The sequence below is a fragment of the Excalfactoria chinensis genome, chromosome 17, assembly GCF_039878825.1.
Source record: "Excalfactoria chinensis isolate bCotChi1 chromosome 17, bCotChi1.hap2, whole genome shotgun sequence".
Lineage (NCBI taxonomy): Eukaryota > Metazoa > Chordata > Aves > Galliformes > Phasianidae > Excalfactoria > Excalfactoria chinensis.
This window is the reverse complement of record NC_092841.1, coordinates 2,918,575-2,937,785: the sequence shown is the minus strand read 5'-3', so window position 1 is coordinate 2,937,785 and position 19,211 is coordinate 2,918,575. Positions and strand designations below refer to the sequence as shown.

Genomic DNA, 19,211 nt, shown 5'->3' with positions numbered 1-19,211 from the left:
TTTTGTTTTGTACTGTATTTGTGGTTTTGTAGGCTTTAGACTATTATTTATAGAGTTTTTTATTTAATTGGGTGGGGATAAATACTAAACAAACAAGAGAATCCTAGTTTACTTGAATTTCTGGTTTGCTTGTGAAAGGACGTTATTAAAATTTCTCTTGATGACAGCATAGTATAAACTTTCTAGCTAATAAGGTGTGTCATACATAGGAACATGAAACTTCCTAGGTGTTCTGAATATGTCAGTGGTGAGACTGAAAGTGTTCTCATGCTAAATTCACCCAAAAGCTCATTGACTGTTCAAAAGTCACAGCTGTATCTGTTAAATGGCACCTATAGTGCCATCGTATATCTGTAAAAACTGATGTGTGTAATGTTGGTAATATTGACATCTTGGAAGAACAAGGAGAGGAGGCCAGAGCAAGGAGTGTGGAAGAAGTGCACAGTTAAGCTTGCAATGGTGTATTGCTTATTTTGGAAGGGTTCCAGCCAGGAAGGCATTATTTTTGGTCTGCCTGCATTCTTATGTGCCCTTACCTAGTCAAGGTGATTTGACTGAAACAATCCCTTTCCCATTTAAGCTCACGATGCTGATGGGATCGATAAACAATGGCTAATTCAGAAGCGTAATATTGGTGGGTCAGTGTAAGCGATCCAAATCATGGATCCATTTTTCACTCTTAGAATAAATAGAGAAGGGGGGGGGGGGGAAGCAGCTAGTGAAGAACCATCATTTATTTCTGCTGTTTATAAGTTACCTTCAGAGTAAAGCATATTGCTTAAATAGGAAATGTTGTTTATTTCAATTGGCATTTTATCTCTTTTAAGAACATCACGTTGTCACGTATAATTTTGATGAGCAGTTTGTATGGAACAAAGTATTTTCTGCTGCCAGATTTCAAATAGATGCATCTTACCTTGCTAGCAGATGTTACAGCTTTGAAGGAATATCACTGTGTGCACAACTTCCACCTTTCCCTCAGCTTCTGTTGTAAATATCATTCATTTGGTTAGAGTGAGTATGTGCTCTGTGATAATACCAGGTTATCACTAGTGTGTCTGGTACAGAAAATGCCCTTGGTATTGATAAGACAGTTGTTTTGTTTGACAGTATGGAGAATGGTGCTTCCTGGTTGTTATAAACCAGTGTTAGTGTACTTTAAAGGAACAAAAAAGTCTGAAAAACTCCACATATGATGGGAAAGGAACAACTTGTGTTTGGCCAGTTCCAGACAGCTCTGTGTTAAGAGTGAAAAAAAGCGATTAAATGAAACCAACACTGATTTCAGGAGTGTTCTATAATGAGGTTGAAGTTATACATTTCAGTAGTCTTAGAGAAGTGTATTCTAGAGCATCTTAAACCTGCTTGCATGCTCTATCTTTATGGATTATCTTCTGTGTTTTCATATTCCAGAGTAAGTTAATTGATACTGACTTGCAGCTGCCTCGGTTTTTGGAGGAGGACACATCAGGAAGTCAGGCTCCTGAAATGTGCTAATCTATCCTGAAGTGGTAGTTAATTGTGAGGCTTTTGGCGAGCATCCAGGTACTTTTCATCGCAGGTACAGGAAGAAATGAAAAAAGATCTACCTGTCTTAGGTGGACTCTTAGGATCTAGAGAACACCCAAACCTGAAAGGCTGGTTACAGAAGAATTTCTTTTCTCTAACACCCAGGTGAACTTTAAAAATGATATATGATACTGATACTGAAAATAATATTTTAAAGAGTTGTAATGGGAATGTCAGCATAATGGTTTTCCAATTAGCAAGGAGATATTAAAAATACTTTTCTTCTTCTAGAGAGGTGAATGAAATGGCTGAAGGTGTAGCAGTCCCTCCCACAGTGCAACTGGGAAATGGTACAAAGCTAAACAGGGAATAAATGACAATGAATTGCTTCTAGCTTTTTCACTGCAGGGTTTATCTCAGTATTGCACAACCTTAGCCTAAAGGTTGGGGTTTCTCTGGTGATTTTTCTTTTCTGACATGCAGTGTTATGAATTTGCAAAATTTTTATACTCCTTCAGAGCAAGTCATTCACTCAGTAGGATTCCTTCATAAACCTGTTTCTTCGTGTCCTTAAACTGCAGTTTGCTAGTGCTGAAGTTAAAGGCAGAGCTGTTAGCTGTAACCTGTATGAAGGTCTCTGTTTAACACTCATATGGCCTTGGGCGTGAGTGCGTGGGTTAATCCCTGAAACATTCAGTGCTCTGTGCTTCAGCACTGAAGCGAAGGTAGGTAGATGGCTGCTATCGTAGGTCAGCTGTAGTTCTTTTGGTGTAGCCAGGTCGGGGTTCTTACAAAGTGTGATTTTTTTATAGCTGCGTTACATAATGATGTGGAGATAGACTGGCCAAAATCCAGATCTGTCTGCTTCCACATTGGCCCTCTGCCATCCTCAGGAGCTTGCTCCAATTTCAGGGTTGTAGCACTTGGACAAACCTGCCATTAGTTTATTGAAGCAGATGCCTGGGAAATGAGCGTTAACGTCCATTTCTTTAAATACTATATTTAAGTAATATGAGTGGTATCAAACAGCAAGTCTTCCAGCAGAGATGTAGTTAGAATGCAGTTCTTTAGGGCAACGTCCGCCTTAACCAGCAATCCCTTCTCTTCTGCCTGAGAGCCAGTCTTTGCATTACATACTTTCCACCCTCAGCAACGAGGCAGACAACAATCTCCTCTGCAGCCCAGCTGTGATTCACTGCTAGAGCAGGTCTTTCCTGTGTGCTGACTGAGATAGGTCCATGGAAAAAAATATCACGTGATCATATAATTAAAGAGACTCTTAATTCATTACGTAGTGAGAGGCTGAACTGAGATTGCAACCAGACAGACACACTCCTCCATAGTCATGGGTTAGAAAAAGCCTATTTGGTCTGTGGATATGCATACATATAGCCTTATATATGTGGTCAGTGTTAGGAATTGTGAGAAACTTATGGCAGCTTAAGATGCTCCAGCTGTTAAATTCAACCATACTGTGTGAGCATGCCTGAATTGACTACTTTCCCTTCCTCCGGCAGACTCCAAACTAGGTCAGATTTGAGTGCAGGGATGGGAGAAGAGAGGCCACCTGTTGACAGTTTTTAGGCACTTGTCCTGCAGGATGCAATGGTAGTGTTTCACAGAGTGCTCGAGAATCCTCACTGCTGAACTTACCCTCTGGATGAAATAGTCCTTCAAGCATAAATTCTCAATATACAGTTTGTATAGAAAACAAGGGGACAAATCATGGATGTTTGGCAGAGCTTTAAGCAAATATTTATTTCTGATAATGAGCCTAACCTAAAATTACCTGCGTTCGTATCAGTTGGTAAGTTAAATATTAGCATAAGAACCATAATGAAGTTCTAATTAGGACGTACGTATTTCTAAAAGAGGTTAGAGTGCCATGTAGGAGCGTGTGGTCTTCAACCTGAAATTCTTCACTGTGAAAACTCAAAGTTCTTTTTTCTCTTTATCTATTTTTCTTTTTTGGCATATGAATGATAAGAACGGGTATGTAAAACATGGGAAGTTGACATACTGTAGATACGGCTTGTTTACACTTCTCTATGCCTGAGGCTCACAAAGAAGGTGAACCTACAGATGGCAGATACTTCTTCAAGGAGTTGGTTTTGCTGAAGAAAAAATCTGAATAAAATTATTACTCAAAACTGTTTTTTTTAATTGAAATGTTTTTGTTACATTTTATCATTCTGGGGCCCCTAGTACAGGAAGGACGTGGAGCACCTCTCTTGTGAGGAAAGATGGAGGGAACTGGGCTTGTTTAGCTTGGAGAAGGCTTCGGGGAGACCTCAATGTGGCCTTCAAGTACTGACTTGAAGGGAGCATTTAAACAGGAGGGGGAATGGCTGCTTTACGAGGGTGGACAGTCTTGTCCTTGATAGCACAAGGGGGAATGGTCTTAAACTGAGACAGAGGAGGTTGGATCTGAGGAGGAAGTTTTTCACCCAGGGGGTGGTGACGCATTGGAACAGGTTGCCCAAGGAGGCTGTGGATGCCCCATCCCTGCAGGCATTCAAGGCCAGGCTGGATATGGCTCTGGGCAGCCTGGGCTGCTGGTTGGCAACCCTGCACATGGCAGGGGGTTGGAACTGGATGAGCACTGTGGGCCTTTGCAACCCAGGTCATTCTATGATTTTCCAGTATATTAATTATAGTTTGAAAAGGTTTCTCTGCATAAACCATCCATAGCAGCGTAAGCCTTATATCGAAAGGGTAACATTGGCTTAATCTGTTTTAAGAGGGGACATAATTCTAGTTTTCACCTCAATTTAATCAGTTGTTAACTAGAAATTCAGTGCATGCATCTCTTCTAAATGAACTGGAGTTGACGTGGAATTTTGCAATTTTCTCCTGTAGACAAGACCTAAGGCTAAAGAACAGGTCTTTGTTGTTGTTTGTTTAATTGCTGTATTTGTATGTTTTATATGATAAACACTTCAATATGTAAAAACCATGACAAGTTAAAGTAATGTTCGACTTATGATCGCATCTGTTATAGCTTAGGTATGTGTATAATTTATAGTACCTTTAAGAAGAGAATGGGTTTAGTTACCTATGACCCTTCACTCTCTAGTAACTTCCATGAGTTTTCATCACTATTTGCTTAGTGCTTATCATCTGAACCTGAAAGGTGTTAAGCATCTGATTGTTTAAAATCTGTGTTTAAAAAGTGAAGTATCTGTGCAGCTTGTCTCTAGGATGAGAGAAATCTGCCTGTAATGCTTTGAAGCCCGGAGTTGTTTCTTTATTTTCACAAGGCTTGAGCAAAGGGCTGTGTTGCAACCTGCAGTTATGTTGTTAGGTAAGGCAGGGTGGAGCGTAACAGGTGCTTATTAATACCTCTAGGCTACAGGTAAAGGTGACTGTATTTTCTTGAGCGTTCACAGAACTAAACAGGTGGATATTGTTTTAATGATTGGGTTGAGAGTGGACACTACTTATTCTCTGTCTTTAATGGCAAACATTTAATACAGAACTATGAAAGAAATGGTAACTTCCAAAATTAAGCAACTCTTCAGGTCTTGTCTGTTTTCTGTCTCCCAGCACCCTACTTTTAAATGGCAGCTTTTAAATAGCATATTTAATTTAAGAAATGAATGAATCCCTGCCTTCCTAAACCAACTGCTGCTTCTTCTGGATTTTTATTTATTTGAAAGATTTTTTTTTCACATGTACTTTCTGGTAGAATCGATTTCAGGGGCGAGTTGGGTGTGAGCTGAACATTTGAAACAATGGGCAGCAGTACAGTACAACACTGACCACACTGAGGACTGAAGAGCTGGTTATCTGATGACTTGCACAGCAGATACAAAATGAAGAAGCTGACGGTTGAGCTTTAAAACATCATTGCTGCATTGTGTATCAAGCAAAGCTCTGCAGTAACATGGATGTGAACATTTTAAATCAGAGAAAAACAATAGATAAAATTTAATGTCATGTTGTATTTTGTGTTAGGCTGAAGATGAAAAGTTGTGTACATGAGATACTGCAAACACAGAGCCTACCATACTGTGGGTTAGGAAGGTCATTTGTAAGATATCTTGATTACAGTGAGCCAAGCACTACAAATGTTTTGCCTCTACTGCTCTTCCATGACTTAAACCATTCTCTGACTCTGTTTTGGAAGGGAACTTAAAGACAATCCAGTCCAACCACTTGCCATGAGCAGGAGTACATTCCTCTAGACCGGGTTGTCCACAGCAGTATTTGTTTTTACTGTTGTTGTAGTATTTGTGTTTACGTAATTGCAAGATACTTCACCTTGGTTTCCTTTTTTCTCCACCTTCTAAATGTCTACTTTTGTTTCCTTTCTGGGCATCGTCTGTCTTTGCTCTCCAGACTTCCAGTCGCACTTGTTCTTTTGCAGCAGCAGTGCTTTGAGTCTCAGCCGCAGGAGCAGAACATCAATGAGTCCCAAGCTCTACTGCAGGGTAATGGGGGAGGCCTGAGCTGCTCATAGGGATAGCCGTCTTCTGCCTTGCACTGGGCTGCCTGTGGACCCTTCTCCGCTTTTTGTTCAGTGTGCTGACAGATGAGAGCATACAACTTTCTGAAGCAGCTGCAGCGATCACCTCGTGCTGAAGTAAATTTGCAGCAGCTTTGCAAAATTGCCTTTGGCATCTCTTTTAGCGTTCCTGTAGAACCAGCTAATTCCATTTATTTTGGTTTTTCATCAGTTGATGTAGCATTTTTCCAAAACAAGCTAGACAACATTTTTTAACTTTTTTTTATAGTAGTTTCTGTCAGACCTGAGAAGTGCTAAAATCCCCATCTATCTTTGCTCTATCATCGTTCCTTAATGGATATTTCTCCCTGTTGAGTGCTTGTGATCCTAATAGTCACATCTTGCCTACCCCCCCTGGTTACTGCCTTATTTTTTCTCGTTAGGTCAAAATGAATTTAAATATTTCCCCATTTTCCTACTCCTTTTATGGTGCATCTTTTTTGTTTGAGATAGCAGTCGTGCAGTGATGCACTGTACATTGACATTTAATTATTTAGAGATTGTATCTACTCAGGTATGTCCAGGCACACTTGGCTAATGAAATTCAGTCCTAGTTCAATGACTTTACCTTGAGACAAGCATTTTGTGAGGAAAAAAGATGCACTTGATAAATTTGATACAAGAAATTAAGAGAGAAATTATTATTTTTGTCCCCCTAAAGGCTGTTGTTTTTTTTTGCTGGCATTATTCACTTAGTAAAGATGTGCCATCTAGAGGGGGATGTATTCAAATTGTACTTCTGGATTTGCAGATAGGAAGGAAGCCCTCTGGGGAGCCTTGCTTACATAACGTGTTTGTTAAACTGTGGCAATGTGTTGCTGGGACTGTTGTATATATGAACACTTCTTCAAGTTTTTGGAAGCTCTCTTATCTGTAGAAGAGGCTTTTATTGACTTACACATTGACTTGCAGCTTGGATGTTGTGCATAAGCATAGAAGTAGGAGTTTCATGCTGTTTGTTTTTCCGACCTTATTTTTGTTGCTTAAAATAACAGCACCTGTGCTTTTATGATAAGATCCTGGGATTTTCATTTGCCAGCACTTCTGTTTGGATATTCTGTTTTCTCTGTTTCCCCACTGAGGGATTCAAGAAAGCAAAATGTGGCACAAAGGTATTATGTTCATGTGGCTTTTAGGTCTTTTTGGGCTAAAAGGTGCCCATTCTGAAGTCATTCAGGTTACCCATTAAATGAGGAACTGCTGAACACATTGCTTTTTAAAAGCACTTGCATTCAACTAACATAACTTAACATTCTGGGGTTTAGTTTAGTTTCTCTTAGATTTTGTCATGTGTTACAGAGTCCTGCTCTGTTCCTATCACTCCAAGTAAGCCTGAATGAGAAATAAAAGGCAGCTTGCTCTCAAATCACTTTCTACCAGGGCCTTATGAGATGGCATGTGTGTACGTGGGGATTAGGATTATTCTGAATGCTTCTTATGGATATTTTGAAGGGCAGTGCATTATTCTAAACTGTTGCTTAAGATGCATATTTCTCTCCATCTTATTTCCTGACAGTCTAATGAAAACTTACGTGTTGGTGAATGTGATATGGTTAATGTGACTGACAGGAAAGAGTACTCGCAAATTTTATTTTTGGTACACAATTTTCCTTCATCAAAGGCTTCTGGCTTTACATTAAATCATTATTTACTGCTGAGAGGCATGTAGGCTTCACAGTTTTGGATATATAAGCAGCAATGTGAGTAAAGCCCCCTGTTTGCATTTCTAGGTAACACTGCAGTTGAACACAAACTCTGACTTCATGCTCTGTGCAGTTTGGCAGTGCTGATGGTCTTTAGCAGCATATCAAGACTGAAGCAATTAAAGTTTTTGTTATAACAGTAACTGATGGAATTTGTAAATCTTTAATGATATTCTACAGCGCTTTTACTTATGTGACTCCCTTGCCTTAATCCTCATTGAATTTAATGTGAATGGCATAAAAAAAATAAAGTACTAGTTGCAAGGAAATAAAATAACGTGCTAATATAAGAATTCTTTCTAATCAATGTGAATAGTAGCATAAATTAAGAGCCCTGCTTTTTTTTTTTTTCTTTCAGATTACAATTCACTCTGTCTTTTCTCTATTGACCACGTAATGTCTTTAAGCCTTTCTTCTGTTACACTCTCTGGTCCTGACTGTTGCTTTTGTGCACTTTTGTGTTTCACAGTTGTTCCTGTCATTTTGAAAGCTCTGACATATGATGAGAAGAGGGGGTCGTGCAGTGTGGGTTCCAACGTGAGAGACGCAGCGTGCTATCTGTCCTGGGCCTTTGCTCGTGCTTATGATCCCTCAGAACTGATACCATTTATTAATCAGATTTCAAGGTAAGTTGCTGCAGTAATAAACTGAACTACTTCCAGTTAATTTTTGAAATCTGCTCGGATTTAAGGAAGAAGTAGATGTTAACAGAGTACAGTAGTAACTCACATCAGTAACAGTGCTGTATCTTCTAGTGGCTAATGATCACAGAGCTAATTCTCTAAGATATTTAAAATAAGATACTGGCCACCAGTGATAGGGAAAATGTCGTAACGCTTAAAAAGCTTCTGGTGTCCACAGAAAATGAGACTTGTTCTTTTTTTCTTTAAAACCCGTTTTGAAAGCTTTCTGGGATGGTCTGTAGGCCCTACAGTGTCCAAGTTTATTTCTTTATCCCAGTGCATGTTCCCCTTGCTGGTCTCTGCCATTCTTTTTACTTGTGTTCTCTCTTTCCCATGCTGTCCTTTTCACACAGAGTCACAGGACAGTGGTGGTACTTGCCCTTAGGGTATTTTGAAACTCTGATACAATCTTTCTGTCTCAGCACTTGCTGTCACGTTTCTTGAGGCCAAATGCTGTTTTTCTCTCCTTTTTTATGCTGCCATGTCTTTTCTCTAAACTGAAGAAGCAGAATTGTCCGATAAAATAGCATTGTGGTATTTCAGTGCATTTCACCCACAGCAGACTAGAGGCTCAAGGAGTGGTGTAATATCAAGCTGTGTGAGAACACAAGGCCATCCACTGCTTATCGTTGATTTTCAGAAAGAGAAGTTGGGACTGTAGGACATACCTATTTCAGATATATTGCTAGAAATAGCAATACTTACCCTAGCGGGTTGTTAAGGAAATAATTATTTTCAAGGCTCAAGCTGATTTCATTGTAAGTTATGTATGAACTTATTAACATAAAGGTGTTCTTGCATAATGAAATAAGTGATCACATCTTGGTTTGTTGTTAATCAGCTTTTTTTTTTTTTTTTTAATCTAACCAGAACAGATGATGGTAGTGATGAAGACATAGTAAGACATAGTGACAGGAGGAGCAGAATGTTACCGCGTGTTCTAACAGACTCTTATAAGCTGCGCAGAGTTATTTACTGCTGTCTTTAAACTGGTAGGGATACATTTGTATTTGAGCTGCAGGCTGATGATCAGGAGGAGCTTAGCCATACCAATAGTAAGATCTTGTTCAGTACTAGTGCTGTTAGTCGAATTGGCCAACAGCCTCATTGAAATAAAAGCTTTCTTTCCATCCTCTCTTTCCGTCCTCTTAGTTGAAAAATTTAAAGCTTTTTTAAAGCCTGGCAAACTTGCTCCATGTTCCTTTGAAACATACAGCTTAAGTGCAAGCTTTTCTGTTCTTCTATTAATCAGAATTTTTCTTCCATTTGTGATGCTTTGAGCAATACATTTCTTGGACTCCATCTGCCCTACCATGGTAGGTCCATACTTTAGGTACAAACTCACCATTTTGGTTTCACCTGATTTGTGGCTTTTTCTTTTACTGTCACAAAGGTTTTGGACAGCTCTGATTACTGTGAAAAAGCTCCTGTCTGTTCCAGTCTGCTTTGGAAACAGATTCTTCTCTTTTTTTTAACTATGGTGCGATACGCACTAACACTGTGGCTTTGACTCCTTTGGTGGAGTGGAGAGAAACACTGGGAGGAAAGTTGCAAGGTTTTGTGATTTACATACATTCAGTTTTATAGCAAATCTACACAACATTTTATGCAGTATTAATGCTATAGTAAGGTTCTGCTTAAAAGTCTTTGTAGTTATGTTGCCCGTACCTTTTCTAAATACAATCAGGTCTTGAAGGTAGATTTGCCACTCCAAAGAGAAACAGTGGAAAAAAATATTCAAATACAGTATGACACACAGTTTCACCTATTGTGTCAGCAAGCTGATAATTACATACAGCTCTTTTTTTTCAATCTAGCCTTAGGTGTGTCACTCTTTTACTTAAAGAAGAGTCATACTTCTAGCCACAAGCAAATTGTTGCTGCCCTTAAAAAATGCAGAACTCAGCATCTTGAAACGAAGTACATGATATCCACTGTGAGCTGAATTACACAGCAAAAACATCTGTCTGTATGAGAATGCAAACTATTAGATTCATAAGGAAAAAAAAAAACCCTACAAAACAATACACTGTGCACCTGAAAAGGAGACTTACAACCTTCTTCAAAGAATGCAGTGTGCGACTGAGATCCTCAACTGTTTGCTTTGTCACAAGGCTAGAAATTGTGAATGGTTTGTCCTTCGTTCATGGACAACCTTTAACTCTGCTGTGGATCTATCTGGGAGAACCCAGGTAATGCTGGGCTTGCAACAGGAGCAGGTGGCTGCTCAGTACAAGCATGCAGCTTGAAAGGTAGGGTGGTCATTGTAGCAGAGTAAGTGCACAGAAAAACTGCTGGAAACCAGAAGGTGTTGAGTGGGTGTGATAGCTGAGCAGTGATCTGATTCACACCTTCCTGTTTCATGTCATGTTAGTGTATCTTGTCAGGAAACTCACACCGGTACTGAAATTCTCAGTGTTGCCCTGTGACCTGTGCAGGCTGTGGTACAGCAGTTACAGAAGAAAACACTGGCAATTCAGTGGTGCTTTCTTTTTTTCCTTATCTTGGCAGCTATAGGTTTGTGTAATAGAAAGCCATTGTGTTCTGTAGTCAGGGAACGTAAATATTCCACTAGAGAAAAAATTACCTTAAAGTGCATAGAAATTCTATTTTTTAATAAAACTGTGATGGGACTTTGAAATAAATATTTAGTGGTAGGTGTTTCTTCTCTGCTTTCTTACAAATGTTCTGTTCTTAAGTTAGAAATGTAGACTGCTGCAGGTCATAGATCAGCTTCCTTCCTTCCTGATCTTAACCACTCCTAGGAAAAGAAAATACAGAGAGCGAACACTTATTAGAAACACTTGCCTGAGAAGTTTTATATTCTGTGTATGTCGGTGTTTTTCCTTGTCCATACTTCAAGATACACTTAACATTTACTTTTTTAAAGTCCTGTTAAACTGGTTTCTAAAACTTTTCTTGATCAATTGAAACTCCAGGACCGCAGAGTAGATGAAATTTCACTTAAGTGAAGTGAGGAGCAGCTTACTACATTTTGAAATGCATGTGTGCACTGACATTGCTATTCAGGTGTATCTTTATAAGAGCATTGCTTGACTGATATGCTTTTTCCTCTCCCAGTCTGCACACGCATGCACTCTTTTTAAGCTTACCTATGAGAAAAATCAAACGTAATTTAATAACTCGGAGGTACAGGTAATTTGATTCCTGTCTCCTTGGGTGTGGGAATTACTGTCTGTAAAGTGGCAGGTGCATGTGAAGAAGTGGAGCTGTTTCGTTTAAAATCTAACCAAAAACTAAAGGGGAAAAATATGTTTTTGCTCCGTGTTATGACTGTAGATTAAATTGTCACTCCCTATTATACAAAAAAAAAAAAGGAAAACACACTTTTGCTCTCTTCCACAATTATAAATTAAATTGTCGCCACCTGTCATAATTATATGAAACTATTGCATAGTCAGAGTGTAGTTTTATTTGACACTTGATGGCTTAGGTGATCAATAAATTGATCATTATACAGAAAGATCTAATCGTTTTCCCCTGCTCAGCAGAATACAGATACGAGTGGTGCGTGCAATGCAGGAGCGCAGGCAGCTTTGCCTTCCCTGCGGTGCTGTGTTGTTTTTGAAGAGGGAAAAAAGGAAGGTGTGGCTACGGATAGATGATGTAGTTTGCTCCAGGGCAAGATTGTCCTGCAGAACTGGGGAAATCTGAAGCATCGCTTTGAGCTACATCTTGTATCATGATGAAATATTGAGAATAGGCTTTCCTTTCATGTATTTGAATGTTGCCTTCAGAAGAGAGTTGTGTGCCTACTGCATCTTGCACTTGTGTAAACTCATTTCCTGCAGGGGCATGAGATGCCCTTTTCTAAACAGCATTTTAATGTGCAGTTCCTAGGCATTTTCTTTGTCTTTCCTTTTTACATCTTTTTAGCCCAGAACTTGGGGATTGAAGTAACGCACTGAAGATGACAATATATTTATCTCTCTGACTGTTCAGCGAGAGAAACTGTGAGAGTGGCACTGGATACTGCATTTCTCTTTCAGCTCTTCTCTTTGCCTCTCTAAGCAGGAGGTATTAAACCTGAGACTGGTGTGAAGGGCCTTCTTCCCTACAGGTCATAGAATCACAGCTTAGGTTGGAAGGAACCTTAAAGTTCACTCAGCCTCAACCCTTTGCCATGGGGTTAGGCTGCCAACCACTCGGTGAGGCTGAACACGGGATGGAGCCCATATGATACTTTTTTCCTGGGCAAATCCATTTGATTAACTGAAATACCTGTCTTGTCCATGGCACCAGTATAGCCCTGCACGTAGTCCTGGCAGAAGCAGCCAATTTGCTTCTTCACCTCCGATGCTCCTGCAGTTGAGCTTGGCACAGCTGCAAGGTGATAAAGTGCATGGGATAGCTGCTCTGGCTTTGAAAAAGCAAGCAAGCAACAAAGCAACATCTAGCACAAGAAAAACGAATTGAGTCTAGGTCTTCTTTCATCACTCAGTTCAGCAGATAGCCCCAGCTGGGGTACTGGCACGGCGTGAAGAGGGCTGTCTGCCACAGCAGCTCTCAGCAGGCTCCCTTCCCATTCTGCTCTTGCCTCCCTTTTTAACTGGCTGAGATTGTTCAAAACCATTTAGCTTGTGATGATTGTTATGCTTTCCCTCCTCTAATGTTGTAGTAAGGAAGGGAGTCAGACTTTTCCCTTTTTTGGGTTCAGGAAGGAAATTCTGTTTTTGTGCCAAGTTGGCAAGAGGTTTGAGAGTTTATTTTTCTTGCTTCCCACAGCTTCAGGGTGGTATGTTTGAATAATAGTGTATTCTCAGAGGTTAGCAGTAGTATAAACTTCTAGCCGCTTGTGGCTGAAACAGCGTACCTGCTACAGGTGATAAAGCAAATTCAGATAGATTTTCTGGTATATGGGGTACTCAGAGCAGAGGGTAACCTGGGGTTTGTGCTCTGATGTCCATCACCTCGCTGGCCTCTGCTGTCTGATTCTTTCTGGCTTGGGGGAAGGAAATGAGATCAGCGCTGTGCTGAGGAAGTGAGCTGGTTGTGTGCACTGAGTGCTGGTAGCTTTCCCTGGAGCCAGCTGAGCGTTTGGGGGACAGGGAAAGGAGCAGAGGAAAAAAGCAAGGATTATCAGTTAACTGAGGGAACTGCAGCTTGCTTTTTAAAATCCTTTTGTGTTCTTGTTGTACCCTCAGCAGCTGCTTGTTGTGCTTACAGGCTAAATATATCCCAGTGAACTACAGAAGCATTTCATAGAGACTGCAAGATGCAAAACCATTCTTTGCCCTACCTGTTAGCAGTCAGGTGTGGTACTTCAGACAAGTCAAGACATGACTCTCTACCTAGCTTAAAAAAAAAATCCCACTTTGTTTGACATAAACAGTTTCTTTATGTTAGGAAATCCTGGTGGAGTATCACATAAACTCCCACGACAATGCAGACAGGTGAAGACACCTTTAACATGTTCCATCTTAGCCACGTTGCTTTCCTTGCTAATCCCTGTGTTACAGCAGACTCTGCCTGCATTTTAAAATATAATTCAGCTCAAAACGACTATTCACGCAGTTTGATAAGCTAAAAATACTTGGATGCAATAACTGCAGTGTGGTTTATGATTATAACAGGGCTGGAGAGTTGTGACAAAATTCCTCTTGTTTTTCTTAAACACAGTTTTCAGTTCGAGCACCGAGCAGCTCGGCTGGCATCACAGAGAATGTCATTTTGCTGGCTTTACTTATACTGGTTTGTCTTAAAGTAACAGGAATAGAAGAGAAAAAAAGTACAGCTTAATTATGAGCAGAAATATTGGCCAGAAACTCATGCTGTGTGTAATAACCTGGTTCCAGAGTATGCAATGAACCAGATTTTAAGTTGAAATGTGAAATGTAAGAAGCAGCATTGGTTCCCCTCTTAATGTTTGTTGTTTGGAAAGACTTACATAACCTGTATAAAATTAATATGTAAATATTTAATACATGTTTCCATGTTTCCTTACATTTGCCTTGAAGTGTCTCTTTTGGCCACAGTCAGAGACAAAACAATGATGTAGAAGAAACTTGGTATGACCTAGCAAAGCTTTTCTGAAATACTCTGCTACGCTTAACACTGTGGTGCCTCTGACATGCTAAGGCAGCACTCTGTGTTCTCATCTTCATGACCTGATGAGATTTTCATGTTTGTTTTCTTGGAAGAGATCAACGTGGAAACGTTGCACAACAGGCAAAAAGGTGTTTTATCATATAGCCCAAATAACTGGCAACCTCAGGCAGAAGTTGGCTTCTTTTTGTTTTCCAGCATTATTCCCAACTAGTGCCTTCATTCTGAGTGTTCTCTTCTATAATTAAAAGTAGATACTTCTGAAATGTTCTTTTCTAAATGACTGTGAAGTTTCTCTGTATGCCAGGGTAGAAAATCAGCAGACATAAGATGATGATGTTTGGCCCAGCCCTCTTTCAAGTTAGCCATGCAAGCCTCTTCCTGATGGAATACATCGTAAACGTTTGCTCTTCCAGTCACAGAAAGACCTCCTTTTGTCTCCTAGTTGCACAATGTCTTTGTGGCAGAGTGAGGAGATGCTCACACAGACAGCAATAGGAAAGTGCTGCCTGTTGTCTTTAGAATAATTTTTACACCTCCATAGTAAAATACTGAATTCATTGGGGTTTATTTTCAATTTCATTCTTGCTTTCAGTCTCTTCTTTTCCTTAGTGGAGATAATCAGTACTGCCTCTGTACGTTCAGTTCATGCATTTCAGTGAATCTTAACAACACAGTATTCAGCACTGTAGGAAACTAGTAGCCATTACCCAGGGAGGTTCGATACTATCAGTGTAATTAATATCTTTATGCTAAAGCAAAGCTATTTGGAATTAATTTTCAGCCGGTATTTATTTCCTGTTTTGCCTGGAGACAATAAGTAACGTAATGAAGAGTTTCAGGGTTTGAAAGGAATAATTTTCTGCTTAAATGATCCTCCTGAAGTGATGTTTATTTGTCACTGGAGTTAATTGAATGCTGGAGGTGGATTTCTAAGGCTGCAGACTTCTTGTCTTGGGATGTATTCTCTCTTCTGTTCCATGGCACCTTTTTGAAAGCAGTTCTGCTGAGGTAAAAGCAATTGAACTGTGAAGGAATACCAGACACAATGCACAGAGAAATAATTTTGTTCAGTCACACTTCTGTGTTTGCAGGTCACTTTTAAACATTGGTTATTTTTCCAATTTATTTTGAAGTGTCGCTGTTTTATTTGTGTATTGGTTTTGGTGCTTAAAGCATGTGATCGTACTTGTACAGATAGACAGAAGTTTCTGTTGCTTAACTCCTAGTTTTGCTTAAGCCTTACATAAGACTTACTGTGTATTTGGATATTGAGAAACTGTATTTCCAAGTTTAAGTTAAAATTGCAGTGAGTCTTAGGTGGGCTGTTAGATATGTCCAGCTTTTTAAGCTCTTGCTGGATTTGAAGAATAAAACTTCCAGAGAAGTTAAATGTATTTACATACTGCTTAAAAGCTGTTCTGCTTTGGTAGAGCAGTAGTTGTCTGCTTGCATTGTGGAAAGTCCACAGCAAGCTACAGAAACTAGAAGGTACGTGGTTATTTCAGCCCAAATTATAGTTTAGTTGTGTATTTATAAGAAAGAAGCTCCACAGCAAAAATTGTGAGTGTTCTGCTTGGAAGGCTAAGTGTTGAAATGGTGACATCTTATGTTTTACATACTTACAATCAATATTTATTTCCTCAGTGCATTGGTTATTGCTGCAGTGTTTGACCGCGATGTTAATTGCAGAAGAGCCGCTTCTGTAAGTTACCACATTCTAACTTACATGGTTTTGGTTGGTTGGGATTTTTGTGTGTTGTTCTTTAATTGCATGATCTGTAGCTCTGCATATTCACCCCAGACTCCAGTGATAAGCCAAATATGTGAGCAGAAAAAAAAAAAAAAAAAAGCTTTTTAAATCCTTGAGAAATATGGTGTGAATTTAGATTTTAAATGAAATAATCCGCAGTGCAGATCTTGATTTAAGGCCACGATTCACAGCCTGCTGCGTTGTGGTCATGTTGGGTAAGGTAAAATATCTAAGAGCTAACGAGAAGCTTAGAGGAAGAAAGGAGGAGGAGCATCTTATTTTTGAAGATCTCAGTCGGTGTGTTATACAAATTGCATTTGTTTCCTTGTGAATAAAAGTAAAAAACAAAAGAAGTTGCCTGCTTCAACAGTTAAAGAGAAATGATTGTCCACATGGCTGTACTAACAGCTGTTCCTGTGAAGCAAACACAGGGCCAAACTGTGCCTGTCCCAGCACCAGGTGCCTGCAAGAACAAACTTCCCTGTGAATGCCTTAAAAAAGGTAATAAAAAAGGAGGGTTTCCCTGGACAGCATCCGTATTTTTGTAGCCACACCTCTGTGTGACAGTTTAAGCCATTGAATGAAGCTGCAGCATAACTGCTGGTGAAGTGAGTCAGCTGCTCGTGTAATCGCTCCACAAAGCGCCTTGTCCAAATAGGCTCAAAGCAAAGAATGGAAGCTAAGGCACTGTGGATTGCTGAGTACTGATATCACACATTCTTTGCATAATGTGGGGGGGACAAATAACTAAAGCTACTGCTCCCTCAAACTTCAGCTCCTGTTATAGGGACTGTAGAGTAGTCCATTTGTCGCTACTTAAGTCTGTTTATTCAAATAAAATCCTTAGAGAAAACCAAAAGCAGCTTAACCGAGAGCTGAACAAACTATTAAGAAGTGCAGAAAAACAGAATCTTCTTCCATAGTTCAGGTGAGCACAGAGTACAGCACAGACGTTTTTGTGTCATTTTCTTCTTCTGGTTTGAACTGGGCCATCAAGATCTCCACCATTTGAGTATTTTCAACTAAAAAAAATACCAAAAGAAGGGGTTTTGGTTTCTTCTTCATTGCTACCTTCAGATTTAAAGCTAGTCAGAGTTTGGAATTGTTTGGATGGATCGTTGGGGAAGTATTGAACATTTTTGTTCTCATTTTAGAAAGCCAAGCAAGGCCATATTTTGTGTTTTCCAGGCACTGCTTCAGTTTTGAAGAAAAATACCTGGGAGTGTTAATAATTCCCAGTCGCTGCGTAGTTAAACACACATTTAAATAAACAACACGTTTTACTAGATTTTCCATTTATAACAGCATGCAGCGTATTATAACATGGAGCACCAATAAAACAAAATAGTGCATAGAGATATTTTGAACCCTGAGGTTAGGGAGAATAAAACAAGACTGCCCTGACTGTACTTTTGAAGCTCTGAAAACATTCTGAGCTGACTTTTGCAACTCTTCCATGAATAATCATTATAAAGAATGATCGCATGAATAAGAGACCTTGGATGAGGCTGTTCTGCACTGACATGTTCAAGAAGGGGTTTTCTTTCCTTCTGCTTGGTTGGTACTCTTTAAAATCACAGCAGAGAGAGCATGTTAGTGCTTTAAAAACAACATTTCAAGGCAAACTGAGCGCTTTCCTCAAGAGCTACTAAGTTGAAATTGATATTTATCTTAAGGCAGTGCTAACTGCCTTTATAAGTAGTGGTTAAAGATCTATGTGTTTGGTTTTTTTTTTATAGATAAGTGATTCCATTGGGTGTAAATTAATGTATAAAATAGATGTTTAAAGCACATCAGATGAATCCTTACCACTTCTGCCATGCTCCTGTACTCGGATCTTCATCATCATCATTCTAAATGAGTTTGACAGTGAAATGGTGATACGATGCTGGAATTCTTTAATTCCAGTATTTAGTAAAAAAAAAAAAACCTTAGCAGAATCATTTTGTACAGTAGCTGTTCTGCTGCCCTGTTGCCTGTAGGCCCCTATACAGCTTTTTCCAATGGTTTTGCAATATTTCCCAGCACTAAAAAACTATGGTGAGTAGAATGAAACTTCTACTGTTCTGAAAGCAGCGCTGTCCTTTTTGATCTTAACCAAAAGAAAGTCTTTATGCAGTTCACGTCAGCATGCACCTGTCTGTACGTATTTTAAAGACATTGTAATGAAGCTATTAAACTCTTAAATCTTTTGGGTGGTTTAGTGCATCATCCTTGGTGAAACCTTCTAGTACTGAGTAAAAGGGTCTACGTAGCTGAAGCGGGGATCTAAAGCATATGCAGAAGGGAATAAATGATGGAGGATGACTTGAAAGGATGTCCTTGCAAATCCTGTCTGTAGGCATAAGTCGGTAGAAAGGTAAGGAGTGGAGGAAAAAAAGGGCATCAGAAACTGGGCTACAGAATGCAATAATGAGGAAGTCTGGGGAATTGCTGAAGCTTATGTTCTTGTTCTGGAAGGCTGCCTTATGTGTTGCCCAAGGGTGAATCTACACTGCTGTCTCTGCAGAGGACAGCCCAAGCAACACTACCTGAGGGAATCCTAAAGTAGCTGGCTCAGGGCACTGCTGTACAGATAAAGGTGGGCTCCAGAACCCGCCTAGGAGGAGGGGAAGCTGCTGGGAGCTGGCCTGGCTGGCTGTCCTGCCATGGATGTGCTGTGAGCAGCAGCTGAACTAGCCTGGGCAGGTCTGCAGGAACTGCAGTCATTATCCTAAACAGACCTAACCTCAGAAGTACAGTGGGAGACTGGTTTCATGAGGCCTTGCTTCACTGTGTTCTGGGTGCTTGCTCCATATGTAGAATATGATACCTTGGTGAGCTTAACCTTTTGTTTTTACAGGTGGGTTACCATGTGTATCATGTTTATGTAGGAAATAGAGAAGCTCTTGTTTGACAAAATTCTTACGGCATTTTCAGAAAAGATTGGGATTTCAGCATATTCCTGCATCTGAAATACATCTGTCAGGTGCAAACACTTTCCCTTCCCA

At 39.8% G+C, this 19,211-nt stretch overlaps 1 protein-coding gene across 1 annotated transcript in view; it reads left to right on the top strand.

The window, feature by feature from the left end:
• The window catches only part of TBCD (tubulin folding cofactor D), a 101,897-nt gene that overhangs the window by 38,481 nt on the left and 44,205 nt on the right, over positions 1-19,211 (top strand). Inside the window, exons 14-15 of the mRNA XM_072351666.1 lie at positions 8,189-8,345; positions 16,116-16,173. Coding sequence (XP_072207767.1) covers positions 8,189-8,345; positions 16,116-16,173 — 215 coding nt within the window. The remainder of the gene's footprint in view (positions 1-8,188; positions 8,346-16,115; positions 16,174-19,211) is intronic.